The sequence below is a fragment of the Elgaria multicarinata genome, chromosome 7 (assembly GCF_023053635.1).
Source record: "Elgaria multicarinata webbii isolate HBS135686 ecotype San Diego chromosome 7, rElgMul1.1.pri, whole genome shotgun sequence".
In the NCBI taxonomy this organism is placed as follows: Eukaryota; Metazoa; Chordata; class Lepidosauria; order Squamata; family Anguidae; genus Elgaria; species Elgaria multicarinata.
In genome coordinates this window covers 81,522,950-81,544,391 of record NC_086177.1, presented here as the reverse complement: position 1 = coordinate 81,544,391, position 21,442 = coordinate 81,522,950, and the positions used below count along the sequence as shown (strand labels likewise).

The 21,442-nt window shown below is 41.0% G+C and overlaps 1 protein-coding gene across 1 annotated transcript in view; it reads right to left on the bottom strand.

Annotated features, from left to right (window-relative positions):
• The window catches only part of CNBD1 (cyclic nucleotide binding domain containing 1), a 177,657-nt gene extending 157,856 nt beyond the window's left edge, over positions 1–19,801 (bottom strand). The window contains exons 1-4 of the mRNA XM_063131313.1: positions 19,663–19,801; positions 17,923–17,986; positions 9,470–9,583; positions 725–883 (exon numbers count right to left, since the gene is read on the bottom strand). Coding sequence (XP_062987383.1) covers positions 725–883; positions 9,470–9,583; positions 17,923–17,986; positions 19,663–19,801 — 476 coding nt within the window. The remainder of the gene's footprint in view (positions 1–724; positions 884–9,469; positions 9,584–17,922; positions 17,987–19,662) is intronic.
• Positions 19,802–21,442: the final 1,641 nt, after the last annotated feature.

Sequence of the window (21,442 nt, the reverse complement as noted above, 5' to 3'; positions counted from 1 at the left end):
CAAACTGGACCTCTTGCTGCTCTACCTTGTATCTTCAGCCTCCTTAAAGCCTGCCGGGACGTTCACAAGGGCTAAATTACCGTGATGTTCCTTATGTATCGTATACCCGATCCTCACCATTGTGTTTAACTTAGCGTATGAAGGGGGGGGGGGGGCTGATACAGATTTGGGACCTCTATTGGTGCCAGTGGAAAAACTCCACTGGCACCAATAGAAGTAGATTTCGTTGTTGTTTTCAATTTTAGTCCCTGCAGGGATGGGTGAATTGAGGGGGAGGGGCTGGTTCAAACCTCCTCTACTTGCAAATGGCTCTCTTGGTCCCAATTGGGGGCCTGCACACTTACATGAAGGTAAAAATGTATTTCAGCTTAGTTTTATCAAGGGACAAGAATTAACTACTAATATTTAAGAATTATATTACTATATTCAATTCTAACCCTAAACCTAATCCTGTTCTCATTATTGCAATGACAGTAGATTTATTAGCTCAACATTAACACAACATCCCTTCCCCAAAGTACAACAGAAAGACAAAATATCTAGGAGATGGTATCGGCATCAGTTCAAAAAGCAATGTGACTTGCATGTATCCAGAATAATATAAGTCTACAAATTCTCCTAATGACTTCCCATAATAGCTCATTATGTATTTTGAAAGATACTTGTTCCTGTGTTTGCACTGAACAGGAAAGAAAGGAAGGCTAAGACAAAATTTAATACTTACATCTTCTTGAGTATCTTGATGAGGCCTTGCAACTTCTCTATGAATTCTGGGGAGTCAGAACGCAACTTTTGGGGATTTTTTATCTGATTCAAATAGAAGCTTATGTTGTGAGAATCTTGGCCTGTTAAAATGTCATTGCTGATATCACAGGCATGTACCCTAGGATCCAGAAGACAAACAGAATGCTACTGTTAGAGCAAACTAATCCTACAATTTCTAGATGTGGTATGATTTAACAGGCAATAGTCTCACATGCTTATATCTAACACTTGTGAGGAAGCGACAGTTGCCACAGAAATCACACTTCTAATTCAAGGCAAAATTGGGAGTTCGTCCTCAGGCAAAACATCTGAGGAGTTCTGAGGCATGCCAAAAGACCTTCAGTCGGGAACACAAAACTTCTCAGGGAATTCTGCCCACCCCCAGTTTATCACTAGATTTTCGCCTGAAGTAAAATTTGAAGTAAATGTTGTGTTTCCTCCTCAAGTAAATGAAAATCATCTGAAGAATTCTGAGGGAAGCCAAAAGAATTTTGACACAAGTAGCAAAATGTCTTGGGGGCATGTCACACATTCCATCTTCACCATGCTGGAAGCCCTTGAGAGGAGGAGCCATAACACAACGGTACAGTGCATTCATTGTGCACTTCAGGCAGAGATCATTTTCAGTCCTGCTATCTGAATGTTTAACTTTGGAGATGTCAGGGAATGAACTTTAGGCCAGATCTACACCAAGCAGGATATAACACTATGAAAGCAGTTTGAAAATGTTATATGGAATGTGTCAATGCCCCCCAACAGTTGTCAGAGCACGTCAATACCACTATAAAACAGTAGTGTAGATCCTGCCTTAGATGATGTGCACATTCTTTGTGTGCACACGATCCTAAGTTCATTCCCTGACATCTCCAATTCTAAAAAATATAGGTAACAGGACTGAAAATTATCTCCACCTGAAGCCTTGGACAGCTTCGGCTACTCAGAATAGATACGTGGACAAACGTAGATACTTGGGGTATTTCTATTTGTAGATGGTGATGATGATGATATTTATATACTGCCTGCAAAGGAAGTCAGGGTTCACCTGACAACCCTGCAAGGTAGGCTCCTGGATCAAATGTCCTGAACTCCCATGTAACCCACCTCCCTGTCCTGTCCACAACCGGGATGAGCCAGATGTTCACGGGAATAAACCACAGACACACAGTTAGGGACCAAAGCAACTTTATTGCAATCACTAAAACTAACATGTAAGGCCTTGGTCGTAAAACAGCCCCTTTTAAAATAAGAAGGGGGAGAACAGGGGAAAGGGGAGGAAGAGGGGACAAGGAAAAGTGAGGAAAAGCTCTAGTACTTAGCCATTACCCCAAGAAGCATACATACGACCCCACACCCAGCCGAAATCTGGCTGGCCTTCTCCAGAATACCCACACACGTTAAAACATAAAAAAGCCTTTCTAACTCCGGGCAACCTCTGTGGTTGCCACGGACCTGACTTTCCCACTTGACATACGCATGCACCAGCAAGGAAGATGGAGGAGCTTCATAATAAAGCTTTTTTACCTCTTTTTGGGACCCCCGGTCCCATGACCTGAATAGACCAACCAATGCCCTTCCCAAGCTATACCCCACCCCCCTCCCATAGGGGCCAAGCCACCTCTTTTCCCACAGCTGAATCCCGTTAGTTTGTCCACCGCCCTGATAATCTCCAGGTGCCGGTGGGAGTTGGACTGGCTCGAGACAGAAGTGACCTTGGCTGGCAGCCACCAAAGCCTGGCACAGCCAGTTTGAACAATAGACCATAGATCTTACCTAGGGGCAGATCTTACAACCCCATAGCAACAGCAAGTTAAAGGTACAGATTTGCACCCCTATCCTTCACACTGCCCTATAGCCAAAGCTGTCTGGCCAGTTTACAAAGATTATATCCGCTCCTTCACTTACCAGACTATTACAATCAGAGCCAGGGTCAAGGTCAGGCTTGGTTGGGCAGCTGCCCAGGGCCAACACTCCAGCAGGGGCCCAATGATAACAGACCCCTGGAGTTGCTCTACTTCTTTCCATTGCAACCTGCTTGTTTACTGCCTCTTGCTCTGGCCCAGGCAATGGTGGTGGTGAGAAGGAGGAACAGTAGATTTTATTTATTATTTTATTTAAAATCCTTTTTATAGCACCACCTCACCATTTCTGGCATCGTGGTGCTTTACAATAAAACAAAAAACAATTTCCATTAAAAACCCTCAACTCACATTAAAATTTAACACACACACACACATACACACCCTAAAGAAATCTTGTGAAAGTAAAAATGCCTTACAGAGGCATTTAAAACAACTGACAGTAGAAGCCTGTCTAATCTCTGGTGGCAAATTGTTCCACAACCAGGGACCAACCATTTAAAAAGCCTTGGTTCCTGCACATTCCAAATTGCAGTGGGGGACCATCAAGGCAACCCTGCTCCTGAGAGTGAGTTTGCCAATGGTGGGACACAGGAGTGAGACGAGCACTCAAGTAACCAGGGCCCAGGCAGTGCAGGGCTTTATACGTAGTTAACAAAACCTTATAGCACACCCTAGCAGCCACAGGCAGCCAGTGAAGCTCTTGAAGCGCTGAAGACCACTTCGGAAGCCCCTTGACCAACCTGGCTGCCGCATTTTGAACAGCCTGTAGGTGCTGGATTTGCTTCAAGGGAAGCCCTGTGCAACAAGTTGCAATAGTCAAGCCTGGAGATGACCAGGGCATGAACTGCAGTGGTAAGATCAGCCTCTGACAAAAAAGGGCAAACTTGGCGGAGCAGATGTAATTGGTAAAAGCAGCTCTGGACAACAGCCCCCAGCTGTGATGACATAGTTTGGCATTCATCAAGAATGACACCCAGGTCTCGCCCCTCGGTCACAATCCTCGGTCGGATTCCTGAAAATGAAACATCTGCGAGCTCCTGCATCAAATCTGCTAGTCACTGACCATGACCAACCACCATCAACTCAGTCTTCTCCGGATTAAACTTCAACTTGCTTCTAGACATGGAATTACAGATCTCAGCCAGGCACCGAGACAGAACAGCTGCTGCCGCACTGAGGTCTGAGCCCACCAAGATATAAAGCTGGGTATCATCAGAATCATCTCAAACCACAGGGAGCCTGGGCCCAATCCTGACAGGGACACACACACGCATAGCCCAATCCAGGGCCAGAACTACACTAGACAGGATATGACACTTTGAAAATGGTTTGAAAACTGTATATGGAGTGTGTCCTGGGCCCCAACAGTTCCCACTACAGTTATAAACCATTTTAAAGCAGTAGTGTAGCCCAGAATGCTGCTTTTACCCTTCCCAGCCTCAGCAACCAGATCATTCTTTTATTGTTGCCATTAGTGGCAGTAAAGAGGTGATCTTGGCTGTTCTGATGTCATGGGAGAAAGGGAGAAGGTGAAGCCCCCACCCTGACAGACCACCCCAACACTCGCTGCTTATCTCCAACCTCTGGTGGGAAAGGAAGTCCCTTGTTAATGCTAGAGCTGGGAAGGGAATCCCTTGCTGATCTCTGATGAGAAATTGGAGATACATTAGGAAGCGCCACTGTGGTGCAGAGGCAGGGCTAGAAGAACAATTAGGTCACAGAACAGGGGAGGAAATTCCCCAAGTGTCTCCAGGAGTTAAGGAAGAATCTTCCCAAGGCCTTGACAAACAGTGGGACCAGTTTCAGACAGTGCCTCCCCCTCCTTTGGAAAAAACAAACAAAACCAAGTTCCCCCAGGGAAGGAAGAGGAGGAATTGCTACCCCACCTCCGTATGTGTGTAGGTGTCTCCGCCCCCAGTATGTGTGTGTGTGTGTGCACATGAGAGAGAGGGTTTGTATTCATGCACACACACATGTGCCCCATATGTAAAATTAAAGTCATCAGCACGCATCTGCTCCTCAAAAAAAAAAAAAAATTGGGGAAAAGTACAATTCGAGCGATAAATAAATATCCCCACAACATTACTGCAATGATGAATCAGGAAATAAATTCAATCAAGTATGCATCTGCCTTGTTCTTTACAGCATATTGCTTTACAGTTAATGTGCATAATCTTATTAGCTGATTGCATTGATCCTCAGTTCACTTGTAAGCAAAATTACTCTGAGTGCATAGTGGTACTTAAAAGTAATTCAAAGTATCTATTAAAATGAGGGTTTTGGTGCATCAGCAAGGAAGAAAGCCTAAGCTGCTAAAATATTTCTCCCATTTAAGGATTGGGCAATTTGCTGATCTGTAAAACTTACTTTTCTGCAAAAAAAAGGAGATGGGGGGAGGGGGGATTTGAAGTGCTGCAATTTACTGAATGCCTTCCTGAAAGCAAAGAGATTGACTTTCTGTCTACAAATAACCTAGAAGTCCTGCCTCTGTAAACACTGGACTAGATTAAAGTTTTAATGATAATTCCTAGGAAAGGAAGGTCATATTGTTGTGTAATCATCTTCTTCGACGGCATTCCTGTTTGCCAAATAATATTGACGGCTGTGACTGATGGCAAAAATATAATCCTCCTTGACTTCAACCAAGGACCCAAAAGTATGGAAAAAACAATCTACAATGGAGTTGCCAGATCTATCAAACCTAGAGGCATACCACCACTATTGGACCTGAGCTACAACCGTATCACTGTTGCACCTGACCTGTTTCCAGACAGTGTGCTGTCCTTCTAGTCCATTTCATCTTGTTTATAAGAGTGCTGCTTCCAACACAAATAGCATTTCTATAGGAAATAGCATGAGACTTGTACGTAGAGTCATATATGAGGAATGCACACATAGGTCTTTTGCTACATGTATGCACCGTTTACACATTATTATTATTATTATTATTATTATTATTATTATTATTAATCAAAACCCAGTGCAGCTGGATTCTGAATCTGCAGAGAAGAGAGTGATAACTTCCCGAGATCATCACCCTGGTTTGTGACTGAGCTCTTCTGCCAGATGAGCCAGACAATTGCCAAGTAATCAGGAGAGAAAATGTAGTCAGCAATCCTTGTATTATCAAAGTTCAGTGATTAAATGGAAACTAGCAGTCTGCAGCCAAAGTTAGAGTGCTTGGCCCAAATAAATATGTAAAACACAGTTCCCACATTTTGCTCCCTCTTCCCCTTTGAATCTCTAGTCTACCAGCTTCTCATCCCATTAAGACCACACAGGTCAGGTGTGAATGTCTCCCCAGCCCAATAGACTTTCTTCTACTCTTCCGACTGCCATGGTTTCATGACTGCCCAAACAGTCCTGAAAATTCTGTGACATCAGAGCAGTTCAGCCAATGCAGATGGGAAGCCAGTTTTGAGCCCCAGCTATTAAATGACTTTTACCAGGCTCAGAATTGGTTGCTCATTTGCAAAGTATCCCTAGACAGCACGTCTGTAGGTTTAATTCTGAAATGTGCTATTTTTGATAATGTTGGAATGATGAAGATGTCAACATTCTGTTAAAACTGGGAATGAATATAAACCTTAAAATAAGCTGAACAGGAGAAGGATACCTGAGATAGATTTCATTTAAAAAATAACTATTTAGCGAATTGCTAGCTGGACACTGTGTCGAGGGTGTGAATGGAAAAGGGGGGAAAGGAAGATACATAAACACAAAGAAAGTGGAGCAAAGGAATGTCCCAAACGACAGTATGTTTAGCACAAGATAACAAACTAGTTCTTACTTAGCTCCAGGCACACTGGGAAATACTTAACAATTATATGCATTTATATAATTAATACCTGACACTCTAATATCACAGAGCTATTCAACAGAGTATAATAAGGAAAATCTAAACTCCCCAAAGGAAAGGAAAGCAAAATTTGAGCAATGTGAATTCTCAGTGGTCCACATTTTGTATCCTTCATTTTGAACTGCAGTACCTAGTAGTAAAGGATATGTGGAATCTCAGTGAGAAATTCCAAGTGGTCTTACAGAAAGGCGTCATCTGCACCAAGCAGGATATTGTGCTATGAAAATGGTATGAAAGCAGTATATAAAAGGCAGGAACCACACTACTGCCTTATAGTGGTATTGAAGTGCAATGGCAACTGTTGGGGCTCATGACACATACCATATACCACTTTCATACTCCTATATCCTGCTTGGTGTGGCTCCTGCCTTTAATATATCACCTTCATACCACTTTCATAGTGCAATATCACCTGCTTGGTGTATATGAGGCCAAACTCTTTTGGCGTCTCTTGAAATGGCTCAGATATTTCACTCAAAAAGGATCCTCTAAATGCTCTTCTAATTTTCACTTAAGGTAAAAATCTGGTGACAACCTCCTTAAGTGACAACCTCCTGAATCATTTTTGGTTCTCCTAACATTTCTTTTCTTTTTCCTAAAGCTTTTAAAACTTGATTTTGTTTTGACTTTATACTGTTAGTTTTACCCTACCCAGTGCCTGTTTACCCTACCCTGTGCCTGTTTGCTTTCTCTTCCCCTCCTTATTGTTTTATCATGGTTTTATTAGAATGTAAGCCTATGCGGCAGGGTCTTGCTATTTACTGTTTTACTCTGTACAGCACCATGTACATTGATGGTGCTATATAAATAAATAAATAAATAATAATAATAATAATAATAATAATAATAATAATAATTTCTCAGATGGTTTGTTATTTTGCATGGGATTCCAGGGGCTCTTAAAGAAAGGGAATCAAAAACTGTACAAAGCTGAGAGGACACCTTTTAAAAGCTACCAAACTAATGACAGGCTCCAATGGAAATTAAGCAATGGTTTTATCAGACAAACAAAACAATTATTTTTACTTGATTATTTGAATTTTGAATGTGGGGGACCATTAATGAATATCGCTGGCTATAGAGACATCTGTTTTTCTTCTGTGTTACAGCATAGAGTATCTTCTGTGCTGCTGTTGGGACATGAGTTGTAGCAGGACTTTAATTGATTACCTGAAAATTATGTCATGCAAAAGTTCAGTCTGTGTGCCATAGGGAAGTGAGGGAGGCAAGTGTGCCCTGATGGGTTACTCATTCCAGCCCCCAATTGCTAGACCATTAAGGTTGCTGAAGGAAAATGGTGCTTTTCATCTACTCAGCTTTCTTTTCCTTATGATCATCAACAAAGAACAGTCCTGCATGGGCTCAGTGACACAACTGAGGTGGGGATGAAAACTTTGGTGCTGGAAGATAGTGACCCTACTATTAAGCAGAGTGAGGCAATTGTTGGAATCCTGGTTATGTTTCCATTGATTTGCTAATTACTGAGGAGCTGGAAGGAACAGAAGACTCAGCAGAAAACTTAAAGGTCAACTTTGCACCTGGACATTGATGTCATAATTGAATAATTGGTAAACTGATTGTCTTCAATTAAGGGTTGCAAGAAGTTGCATCATTGTACAAGTAGTCTATAAAAGTAAATGTATTTCCATGTACATGTATCACTCAGAATATATCACTCAGAAAGTATCATGTGAGCTGTATTGACTGACCGTTTGTAAGTATTTGTTATCTGTGATTGCCATAACTAAATTCTATTTTTATATGCCAGTAAAGGTTTGTTTAAACCAATTCAAATCTCAGTCTTAATCTGTGTCTTTGCTGACTTGGCTGGAAACCGCTGTAATACTCTGCTACAAAGTTATTGGCCAGAAGCCTAGTCTGTGCAATAACTAATGAGGTTGGAAAATCTCCCATAAACCTCAATCATAAAACCTCAACAGCAATCACCTCAATTGTCAGATATCAAGGGGGCAGCAGTATCAGTCTCTGGCTGTTCGCCTGCACTTCTCAGTTGTTCCCTTCTGTTGGAAGACAGAGCTGTGTAAGCCACACAACCTTTTCCTCCCCACCCCGTACACTAGCCTGCTGCCTTAGATGTGGCGGTGAACTCCATCCCACCACAAGCACTGAGGTAAGTTTCAACTGCCAGTCCAGCCAGCTTCTGTACATGGGATGAAGAGGGGGCACCATCTTTTCCTTTGCCTCAGGCAGCAAAGGGACCAGCCCTGGTTGTGACAGACTCCCTTCCAAGCCAGTAACATCCATCTCTCCTCGAAAGCTTCCTAGATGCTCCTATTTCCCTTTCAGAAATCACCTCCCCCACCACACACAGACCCCTTTGCATGACATTCTCATGGTCTCTTTCTTCCCCTTCCCCTTGTCAGCATTGAAGCAGAATCTAAAAGCTGGGTATATATTTTATTAGTTGTATTATTACATTTATATTCTGCCTTTTTTTCCTCTTGCAAGGGATCCAAGATGGGTTACATGGTGCTCTTCTTTCCCATTTTAGCCTCACAACAACTCTGTGAGGTAGGTTAACCTGAGAGTCAGTGACTGGCCCAAAGTGAGGTTCATGGCCGAGTGGGGACCAGAACCCAGGTCTCCAGAGTCCCAGCCCAACACATCAACCACTACATTAAACTGATGCTATGTAATTAATTAATTTAGGTAACACACCATGAATAGCTACAGGACATCCAGTATCTATGGGTTCAGTTCTAACCCAGTATTGAGGAAAAAACTTGTCATCTTTAGACTCGCTGCAAAATTGGACTGTCTGAAAAGTAGGACAAATGGATATTGAAGCAAACAAACAGATGTTTCTGCTCAAGCAGAAAATGAATTTACTACTAGCTACTAATCTTTGTATTCCGCAGCTGCTTTGTGGCATGCAGTGGTGATGATGACCAACCTCCTATCATCATCTGCTTGTCTTTCTTTGACTTCTCACAGAAAATACAGAATAAAAATACATATGAATTACCCCTTTGTTCTTTTTTCAGGAATTCCCGGCAACCTGGCCTTTTCTTTGATGAATATGCGGGGATAAATTTGCATAAATGTTTGATGAGCCTTTTCAGAGGTGGACGCATTGTCCCTGAAGAAAAAATATAGAAAAAGGAATAAACTTGTACAATAGTGAAGTTGTTGCTTGTCACAGACTTATACTTCAACTAGAGTAAAATCTTACATGCTCTAACACCTTGCCTACAAACTAAAGCTGGTGTAGAGTTGTACTGGTCACTGGTGGTTCTCAAGGATGCCATGTACATGTTCTTGTGTGGCACTATGCAACATTGGAGTCCTTCCTTATCCAGCAGTGTTGGGTTGTTTTTGAACCATGGGTAGTTGTTGAACCTAGGGGTAGATGAACTCACCAGTGCGTGCCTCAGTGGGTACTCGCCCTATCGCTGTTGTCGTCTGCCTAACCTACCCTCAGCGGTTGAGCATGTGAAAAGCTCCATTTTCCTTCAGTACGGCCTGGCAAGTAGGGGTGGGTTCACAAAACATGCTAACCTACCCCAGCCATTTTCTCTGTTAGGAGCAGCTCCTTTCACCAATTACTGCCTGCCAGCCTTTTTATTTTCCCAGAACTGAGGCTGCCATTTTGTGTTTATGGAGATCACCATTTCCCCTCAGAATAGCCTAGAACAATGCAACAACCAGGCCCTTCTGGGGAAATGAAATGGTGGCACTCAGGAGGCAGCCACCAAAATCACCTTTGTTACTGGCCATCAACACAGGCAGCAAAAGAAGTAACAAAAGATGAAAACAAAAAAGAATATACTGTAAACACAAGAATAATGAAATTAATGTGATTTAAATAAATTAATAATGGAACAAATACCCTTTCCCTGCTCTGTTGACATTTCACTGGGGCAGAATGCCTGGCTGACTGTGCTGAGTCAGAGGCCGTTTTGGGAAGAAAATACTCGTGAATGACCAACTGCTGATTTCAACTGGAAATGATAAAAAGAGCAAGCTGCATTTTGGAATATACCAGGATTTTGGAGTTCATTTACTTCAGAGTCCTGTGTTTGGGCTGCTTCTCCAGGATTCAGGATTCCTGTGGATTTCTTGCTTGCTTGCTATTTTTATACCTCCTTTTCAGCCAAGATTGGATCCCAATTGAATTGTCTGCATATTACTAGGCAATTTCAAAAGCCCTAGAAGAAACCAGTGAATTCAAGCAGCGTGAGCATTATTTGATTGTGTTCATGATTGTATTGATTTTATAATAATTCTAACTAGAACATTTTTACTCTTGAGTTGTACTACTTTCCTCTAAATTATTTCACCCCACCCTCTGAAACAATTAGGTTTAATATTATTCTTTTGCTTTGGTTATATTAATCGTCAGCCTAAAGTTTAGGCCCTGAAGTGAAAATGGGCATGTGAATAACAGATCGGTTTCTTTTAGACAGGAGCAAGGGGGCTTATGTTATTGCAACACTCTCATCCCCCCCCCACACACACCAGTTTGATCACTGTCCATGCTTCTTTACCATCTGCTGGTTTAACCAGTTTCTCATTATTATTATTATTATTATTATTATTATTATTATTATTATTATTTATTTATATAGCACCATCAATGTACATGGTGCTGTACAGAGTAAAACAGTAAATAGCAAGACCCTGCCGCATAGGCTTACATTCTAATAAAACCATAATAAAACAATAAGGAGGGGAAGAGAATGCAAACAGGCACAGGGTAGGGTAAACAGACACTGGGTAGGGTAAAACTAACAGTATAAAGTCAGAACAAAATCAAGTTTTAAAAGCTTTAGAAAAAAGAAAAGTTTTTAGCTGAGCTTTAAAAGCTGTGGTTGAACTTGTAGTTCTCAAATGTTCTGGAAGAGCATTCCAGGCATAAGGGGCAGCAGAAGAAAATGGACGAAGCCGAGCAAGGGAAGTAGAGATCCTTGGGCAGGCGAGAAACATGGCATCAGAGGAGCGAAGAGCACGAGCGGGGCAATAGTGTGAGATGAGAGAGGAGAGATAGGAAGGAGCTAGACAGTGAAAAGCTTTGTAGGTCAACAGGAGAAGTTTATATTGGATTCTGAAGTGAATTGGAAGCCAATGAAGAGATTTCAGAAGTGGAGTTACATGGTCAGAGCGGCGAGCCAAGAAGATGATCTTAGCGGCAGAGTGGTGAACAGAAACCAACGGACTGATGTGAGAAGAAGGAAGGCCAGTGAGAAGAAGGTTGCAGTAGACCAACCGAGAAATAACCAATGCATGAACAAGAGTCTTGGCAGAAGAGACAGACAAAAATGATCAAATCCTGGCAATATTATACAGGAAAAAACGACAGGATTTAGCTACTGCCTCAATATGAGGAATAAAGGAGAGTGAGGAATCAAATATAAAGCCAAGACTACGAGCTTCCTTGACTGGAGTAAGTGTAACATCATTGACAGTAAGAAAGAATGAGAGATGAGGAGAAGGTTTAGGAGGAAAAACAAGCAATTCAGTCTTTGCCATATTAACGACGATGAAGCAACCAAGCTGAGATATCTGAAAGACATGCCGAAATACGATCGTGAACATCAGGAGAAAGATCCGGAGATGAAAGATATAATTGTGTATCATCGGCATACAGATGATATTGGAGGCCATGAGATTGAATAAGATTACCCAAGGGCAACATGTATAAAGAAAACAACAACGGACCAAGCACCGAGCCTTGCGGAACCCCTACTGAAAGGGGAAAAGAAGAAGACGAGCTGCCATTAGCCAACACGCTGAAAGAGTGACCCGCTAGATAGGAGGCAAACCAGTTATAGACAGAGCCACAAAATCCAAGGTCATGAAGGGAATCTAAAAGAAGAACATGATCAACCGTGTCAAAGGCTGCAGTTAGATCAAGGAGAATAAGAACGGAATAATGGCCTTTAGACTTGGCAGTAAGAAGATCATTGGTAATCTTAGTAAGGGCTGTTTCAGTGGAATGCAAAGGACGGAATCCATAATTATAAGCAGAGGAGCTCAAGAAAAGCAAAAACTGTCCTATTTTATCTTTTCAGTGCTTACCTGTGGGAAGAATGTAAATTCTAATCTATGTTAACCATTAAAATTACTTCAGTTTGTGTGAAATACAAATGTATGATCTTGTATATGCATAGTATACTGTAACTCAGGTGAGGCATTTCCAAAGAGAAACATTGATGGAATGAAAGGATACAGAGGAAGGCTGATAAATAGGGAAGGAAATGGATGGAGCGGGGAAAGAAAGCATGGGACAAGAGCAAGACTGATATATCAAGCCCTTGACTTACATGGCTCTGAACATTCGAAACAAAAATGGAACTTACAATATTAAATAATATACTAAATTATAATACAGTTCAGGAATTTAATAGCCAGAAATACAGAGTGAAGTAATGTATTAGAGCATGGGTTTTTGTTCTGTTGTTTTATTTGGTCTGTACAGACTTTGGGTCCATTAGGCGTGACAATATCCTCAATCACAGTTAATATTTTAACTTTTCTTAGGACCTGAAAGAAATGTAAATCTCTATTTTCCACATTAGAAAAGGTAGCAGGTGCAGTTTGATATGCATTTAACTAATTTCACCACCATCTAAATATACCCCAATTGAATTTTCGTCTTTAATTATGCACTATCTTGAAGAAAATTGCCTTTAATTATGCAGAAATGCATTTTTGAAATGTCCTGAATTTAAAGGTTATGCCACCAATAAATTATTCAAACTCACATCCTTCAGCTCACAGTTTTATTCACCCTACTTAACTGAGATTTTAAGAAGTTTTTCATCTCAAAACACCATGGACAAAATTATACTCAACTGGTAATTGCAACAACATAATTCTTTGTAGCTCAGTTGAGACAACGATTAATTAAAGGGTCAATTCAAATCAGAAATCAAGTTGCTTCCTAGAATGATTACAGTGGGGAGAAATTTGTGAAAATGTCTGATCAAAATCAGAGTTCATCTTAAAGTAGGTGAAAACAGTGAGGCCACTGTTTTGGAGGGGGGCCCAAAAAGTTAACTGTGCTGAAAAAGCGAAGGAGCAATTGTTTTTTCTTAACATAAATATTAGCTGTTTTGGTGAAGAACAGCTCCAGAAAATACTGGAACAATCTTAGCTTTGATTTTTTGGGGGTTGGGTGGGTGGGGGAGAGATGAGAGATGAAATGTGAACCAACATAAAACTAATGATTATATTGATGTTGTGGGGAGTTTCAGCTGGGTCCCAGATGTTTACAGCACGGACTATTGCTTTACTAAATGTTCCAGGACATACACTATATTTCTTGCATAAGACATTAAAACATCTACTTATCACAGTAGTTTTATTAGTTTCCTATTTTGGCAAGCTTTAGAATTGGGTTGGTTTCTCATGTGGAGATTTTTTGCACAGTTCAACAAAGGAGACCTGTCCACAGATGCATCAGAGACACATACAAATCTAGACACATATGTGCTTCCACATCACAATGCTCATTGACCTGCCTGGATCCATATTTTGATATGAATGGGACAGAAGGCACTGAGTGTAACTTGAGTTGAAGTGTGTGTGTGTGTGTGTGTGTGTGTGTGTGTGTGTGTGTGTATGGCAGAGTTTCTCTTTTTTAAAAAAAGCATTAATCGATTAACCTCTGTGTGTGTGTGTGTGTGTGTGTGTGTGTGTGTGTATGGCAGAGTTTCTCTTTAAAAAAAAACATTAATTGATTAACCTGTGTGTGTGTGTGTGGAAAAAGAGAAAGGGAGGGAGGGAAAGAGAGAGAGGACGTGGCATATGAGCAAAGCAACAAGGAATCTCTGGATCCACTAATGTGCTGTACTGAAAATTTCTCCCACATATTTTTCAACCATTCTGACTAAATTTGAGAGAGAGAAATTGCTTTTGAAAAGGAATTCAAAGGAGAAGACAATTTTTGGAGGAATTCTCATGGCTTGAGTTCAGGGTTCTTGTGCTTACCTTACTTATGAGGCGGCTGAGGATTGTGTGTGACTGTCCTGTCTGTCATTGTCAGGGCCAGCTCCACCATGAAGTGAAAGGAAGCAGGCCCAGCAGGCAGTGGAGTATGGGAGGAGCGGAGCTCTCTGCCGTGTGCATACCCATTCTCTCTGGCATTCACACATGCTGGCAAACTGACATCAGACACTTACATCAGTGAGACTTCTTTTATTGAGGAAATCCCATGGTAACAATGGTTACACACTCCAAAAACACACTTAAAGCTGATTGATGGTCAGAAAGCTTTAGGCTCCATGCTTCAGGCAATCACAAAGGGAATTCTTGAAAGGTCCTCAAATGTTTCAGAGGGGGGAGTGATTGGCTATACCCCCTTTTCCAGAAAATTGCTATTAAAATGGCACAGCGCACAGTGTTTCAGAAGGGGAGGTGCAGGAACTAGAGAGTTATGATGCTTGAAAACCAATTTAAGGTTCATAGTGTGATGGCTCTCATGGATAGATCCTTGCCCTACGCTGTTGGATTGAGCTGCCTGCCTAACAAACATAACTGGAGGAATTTCAGAAGACAAGCTAATGAATAAATTAATAATATATTATAAATTCTCATTAATAAACCTAGATGCAAATGTATTGAAGGAAACCAGGAACAAAAGGAGAATAGAACCAAAATGGTGGGGGAAACTAACAAAAATCTCCCCCCTCCCCCAAAAAATTCAGTATGGCCAAAAAAGAACTGAAATATGGTGAACAGCCTGACAAGAAGGCAAAGCGAGAGACAGAAAAAAAGGGTGGGGGATAATATCACAGGCACACAAATGAAAAACTGCAGGATAACAGGAACTAAATTCAAATCATTTAATTTCTTTTTCCTAACTAGGGGACGGGGAACGGGGTGGATTCACTACCAAATTCTGCACAAAGCGACACAGAGACAATGACACAAAATAATTGCAAAATCAAAGTTTTTGCAGGAAAAAGTCTAAGAGAAGGATTGTGTTAAAGCAGAAAGAATGAAATCATGAACAACCAAAACTTGAAGTCAAGTTACTCCACCCCACCCCAACACACAAGAACCCATCATTTCACGTCCAACTTCCAAGCTGTTTTATTGTACAGCTGAGAGAAAACAGAAGACAATGAAAAATTTCCTGAAACACTCAACCGAACCCAATGCCTCCCCCAAAAGCCCAATGATTGGAGCCCCTGATAAAATGTTCCTTGGGATTTGAAGGTGGATCTGTCAGTCAACTCAACTACACTCCTTCCCTCCTTCCTTCCCCTTGCTTAGCATTTTAGAGGAACAAAACTAAAAGGCGCCATTTGCAGAAAACATGAAACACGAGTCAGTAATGAAGCCTTGTTCGGCTCTGGTGGTTTCAGAGAGAAGCCCACTTTGCCTTCCGAAACACCACAATGAACCAATTCTGCTGATGCTTTGGGATTCATCTGAATCCAAAGCACATCTCAGTGTGTGTGTGTGTGTGTGTGTGGAAAAGGGGAGAAGGGAAATGAAGCCAAACCATGCAGCTGCCAAGATTTCAACCACACTCACCGGAGTTGGTGGATTAACCACTGTGCTAAAGTTTTTCTATAAATCTGCACAGGTAAGGAACATTCTCAGTAAAATGTGATAATCCATTCAAAAACTAGTCTCATTTTTGCACAGGAGCGTGAACAGGATAGATACTTCCGTTAATCAAAATCCCTTGACATTATTTTTTATTTGCATCTCGCCTGCTGCAGCAGCGCAGGAAGAACAAGTTCCTCTGAGATTTAGAAATTTCAAGCAAACTGTCAAGCTCTGTGCTTGCAGCCTGAGGGGGAACCTGGATCAGAACAAAGCACCAGGCGGTGTCCCTTTTAAAGAGATACATCGCATCAGTCTTGTTCAGGCTGCCTTGATTGACTGACCTGAAAATATTCAGGCTTTCCCATTCCTGGTTGTCTTCTTCAATGATCTATACAGCCTATTCATCACAAAGTGTTTAAAATCGCTCACTTCCATCATATTAGTGGTTGCTTTTAGCAAATGATCTAGCTTACTGAGTTTGCTGCTGCTTCTATGCCATTTCAATTGATGCATGGCACATTTTGACCTTCAATCAGTGGTCCCAAGCACTGTTGCTAGTCTTCCTGTTGACGTTACTGTTCGTGAAACTGATTGTCAGAGGACACCCTGAAATGTGCCTCTTAGGCTTTAGGTTTATCCTAGGATTGTCCCGGGATCATCCCTGTTCATCTAAGTGACACACAGGGGATCCCAGGACAACCCTGGGACAATCCCGGGATAAACCTTAGGTCTAGCTAAGGCCTTAGACTAAGGCTAAATGGGAGGAGCTGTTGGAGATTTTTACATTTTAGCAAATAGCAGCCATGGGAGACTCCATTCTGGATTGGGATCATGGCAATGGTAGTAGGAGGGTTTACATTTTTCCTCCAGCAGCATTTTGTTAATGAACCTTGCTTCTCAAGTTTCTGTCTGTGCTGTTTGTGAAAACATGTGTATGTCCATGCTGTATAGGTCACTTTCCCCTAATGCAACTTGTGGCCCTAATGCAACTTTCGGCCAACATCTCTCATGAGCCCTAGACAGTATTATCAATGGTGAGAGATGACAGGAGTTGTTGGCCAAACAATTTTGAAGGCCACAAATTGCCCTTCCCTGCCCTAATAGGTCAAAAAGCAATTTCAGATGAAATTTTCATGACGATAATGATACTGCAGGAAAGTTTTTTTAAAAAAAATTGCCCAACACCATGAGGCTAATCAAGTTGGGACTCCCTGTGGTTGCCATTCACTGTGATGTAAAGGAATGGGAGTTCCAAGTATGGAGGACCATTGTCTCATCTAGTTAGGCCCTGGGGACATTGCGCAGACAGAGGAAATATTTAATGGAATGAGAATTCTCCATCTCAGACCTGCAAACGGTGATCCACCAGGCCAAATGAAACCCATCAGCAATGCATGGCAGGCCACTGGGCCCAATAGTCCTGGTTTTGTTGGCTGGCAGGGACATCATGCATTGTGTCTGTTGGTGTTGTTCTTTTAATGGAAGGAAAACACTGGCAGAATGGATTTCCCCTTCTCCCTCGCAGCCCTCCGTGTATGCCTCAAAACTTCTCCAGAGGGTTGGCAGACTGCAGAAGGGAAGAGAGGATGGGGAAGTTGCACAAGATTTGATCCAACCCCATAAACGCAGGGGTGGGAATATCTAACACCTGACATAGTTTCTATGCCGCCTTCATTTTTCTGGGTCACACAAATTGTGCAGGATTCCTGTATCCAAATCATTAATTCTTTCCTCTCTATAGGGGGTCAAAAGGAAGTAAGGTTTAATGAATTATTTATATCTGAACACAGTTCTAAAAAACATACTCTTAAAAACAAAACATCTAGAAAATTCTATTTTACACAAGTGTTTTCTATCAATCTATGCATATAAGTCTTCAATTAATGCCCACTTCACAGACTAGTTTAGATAACTCACCTGTTTTGAAGGCCTTTGATGTTCAATAATGCATCCAACTGGTCATAGTTCACCTTACGGAAATCTAGAGAGTCATTGTGAATATTTATTTATTTATTGAAACTTTTTATGTAAGACTTTTCCAAAACAGCTTAGTGTTTTGAAAAAGTCTTACGATAGAAAAAAATACAGTCACAAACAAATGAAACAGCAAAAATAAAAACATAAACATTTAAAACAAACTACAAATTATAGGGAGAGGGGGTGGAGACATAGAAAAACCCAGATCAGTCAAATGCTTGCAGAAAATGCTTTCTGAAAGTTTAATAAGGAGGTAAATCTCCTGACTTCCTTAGGAAGGAGGATCCAGAGTTTATAATAACACATTTACAGATGTACATTATCACTGGAAGGTATCCAGTCCTACTATTGGATGTTCACTTCAGATAAATACATACATACATACACACACACACACACACAGAGAGAGAGAGAGAGAGAGAGAGAGGTACACACTATGTGTTCACAGGGTTTGTAGTAGTAAATTACCAAGATTCACTTTACTCAACATGTGATCCCCATGTAAACATAACCCACCTGATTATGGCTGCAACCAACCATGGTTTACACCTGTTTGTTTCAATCAAGAACTGTTTGTTGCAATCAAGATTGTCCAGAAATATCTCTGTGTCTTGGAAATAGCAAAATGTGTTGGAAGTCACCCAGTGCCATTTAGGAAAATGAAGCCATGCTGTGATTTAATGCTACATGCTATATCTCTGATCCTGTCTGTCTAAACTCAACTTGCCTCAACATGGCTCTCTTGTGGAGCATTCTGGGAACTATCTCTTTTACTGATCAAGTTAAACCAACTTTTTGAAAGAACTGGTTTTATGTGCCACTGAAGTGTGTACAGGTGTGTAGGACTGGAATGTGTTGATAATCACCCCCAGAAGCTGCTACTTGTCCCATTACAGGAAATGTATGTGCTTCAGAATGCACACCGTGTATCTATGCATGAAATTTATACACAAAATAAAAAGCCATACAGCTAATTACAGAGAAGCATAATCAAAACCAGTTCAGCTACATCCAAGGCAGACTCTGCCCATCTTTTTCAAAATGTTCAGTGTGTGAGAGAGAGAGCAAGATGATCTACATTGTCTAAAAAATTAATTCATTATGATTATTTTGAAAATGAACATGAATTCTAGAGCAGAGGAACCCTATCAGAGAGCTCTGCCAACAGCAGTCAGAATTGCAAATTGCTTTCTGCAGACCTGAAACCATAGCATCTCCTGCTAAAATACCCAGCCTTTACTGCTCAGTCAAGCATTTTACAGTAAGTTTTCAGAGATCCGTTATAACCTGGACAAAAGTTATGCTGACCGTAGAGAAAAGGCCACTATTTCATACTTGAGTGCTCCCATTAGCACTGAAGTCAAAATGGCCAGATGAAACAGACTAGTTTGAGTTTTAGGCTCAGACTTTTAATCTGGTACACCACAGAAATGTGCCAAGTTTTACACAAAGGTGATCCGATAAAAGCCATCATGCTGAGCAAAAGACCGCAGAGTCAGCTGTATATGCAAACAAGGTAAAGTCCTTATGTGCAAGCATGCCTAAGCAAGAGTTCAAATTCCACAAAAGGACTACATGATTATGTGGAACAGCAGGAGACCGGTGGCTTTAGAAAGACCAAAAGACAGAGCTAGGGATGGCAGAGAATTTCTCTCGGTTTGAATTTTAATACTAATTTACCAAATCCACAGTTTCCCAAAACAATATGTGAACTAGGAATTAACAAATCTGTCATTTTGGTTTCTTTCACTTTCTCACTTTTCCAAACATAAAATCTCTTTATCTTGAACTTTGAGAATTTATCCAGTCTTTCGTGCATTCTGAGCTTTGAGAATTTGTTTTTAAATGTTTGCATGGAAATTCATAAGCATTTTTGTATGCACTTTTTCCTAATACATGTGTTTTTGTATGCAGGTTTCCATATCCAAATATAATGCATTTTCGAAAACTATTTTGTCTAATATATATGGATTTTTGATTGGAGATCACTATTGCAACTATTGCACATTTGGAAAAATGTGACTTTTGAAGGATACCTGAGTTTCAGTTCACATAGTGTTTCAAAAGTGTGAAATTAGGTAAGTTCACATTAAAATGTGAATTGACTGAATTTTTCCCCTTTTACTATTGGGAACCTGTCAGAAGTGAAACACAGTTATCTTTCTGCATTCACAAGTCTTCAAATTTTGTAAAGTAGTTCTCCAACCAAGGCACCCCAAAATGCATACAAAGATGCAAATATTAGGGAAAAGAGTGCATAAAAATGCTTATATTAGTGTTGGGGGGTGGAACCCACGCAGAACAGGATATTAGGGAAACCTGGTTTCAAATATATATATATATATATATATATATATATATGAGACAAAATTGCTTACCAAATGCATGTATTAGGAGAAATGCACATAAAATGCAAACAAATTTTCATGCATTTTTTTAATTCACAAACTGATGTGGAAGCAGGACAGATTGGAAGAATGAGAAGCAAAGCCAAATTGCAATTGATAGATTTGTCCATCCTTACAAAGATGATGGGGAACAGAGAACTTAGGGAGAAAAAGTGGAGACTGGTGGTGGTGCTGTGATTCCATTCTGGGTTTTAGTCAGAATCAGACAGAACTCTAATGGAGCTATCCAGGATGCTATATCTCCTTTAGAATTTTGACTGGTTCTTACCAAAGCCCAGCCCAACCGAAATCAGAGCCACCCGTTTCCATGGGGGGGAAAGGATAGTACAGCAGGCAGTTTATTTTACACCAGCGATTATTAGAAACCACTGCCATGTGGCCCACCTCAAAAGATTATATTATATGTTTAATAACTAGTCTTTTAACTATGATGTGGGCACACACCAATGGGACTGAGAGAAAATGCCTCACTTCTAACAACACAGAAATGGCAGATTAGAAGAAAACATATTTTTATTTTATTGTTGTCATGATGTTTGTGGCTTGCTTCATGAATTCTTGTGACTGTGTAGGGTGAGACAACTTGGGCACAGGGTGCAGGCAGCAAGGGCATAAAACTGAACCAATGGAAGCAATTATAGTTGGCACTGGTTATTGTTTTATGTGCTAAGCCAGTCCTGTAGAAAGTATGTAAACCAGAGCCTTGAGTTTTACTTCTGAGTATATCTGTGCTGTGCTTTGTATGCCTGAAAGCTGCACTTGGTCTTCCTCCTGTGTGGGCATCCGTAGAATTGAGCTATGCTTGTATGCTTCAAGGGAAATTGTCCAAATTGGTATGGAGTATATCTGGCCCTGCCTACTCTGTCTTTGACCCAGACCCTATCCCCTTAGTCCCCCTCACTGCTGGAATGTGGCCCTAAGACTCTTCCCAAATTTAAATTTAGCCTCTGAGCTGAAAAGGTGACATGACAATTTTATGTGGTGAATAGTTCATTCCAGCTGGTATAGCACAGTGGTTCAGAGTAAAATCCATGGTTTTAATCTTACATCTT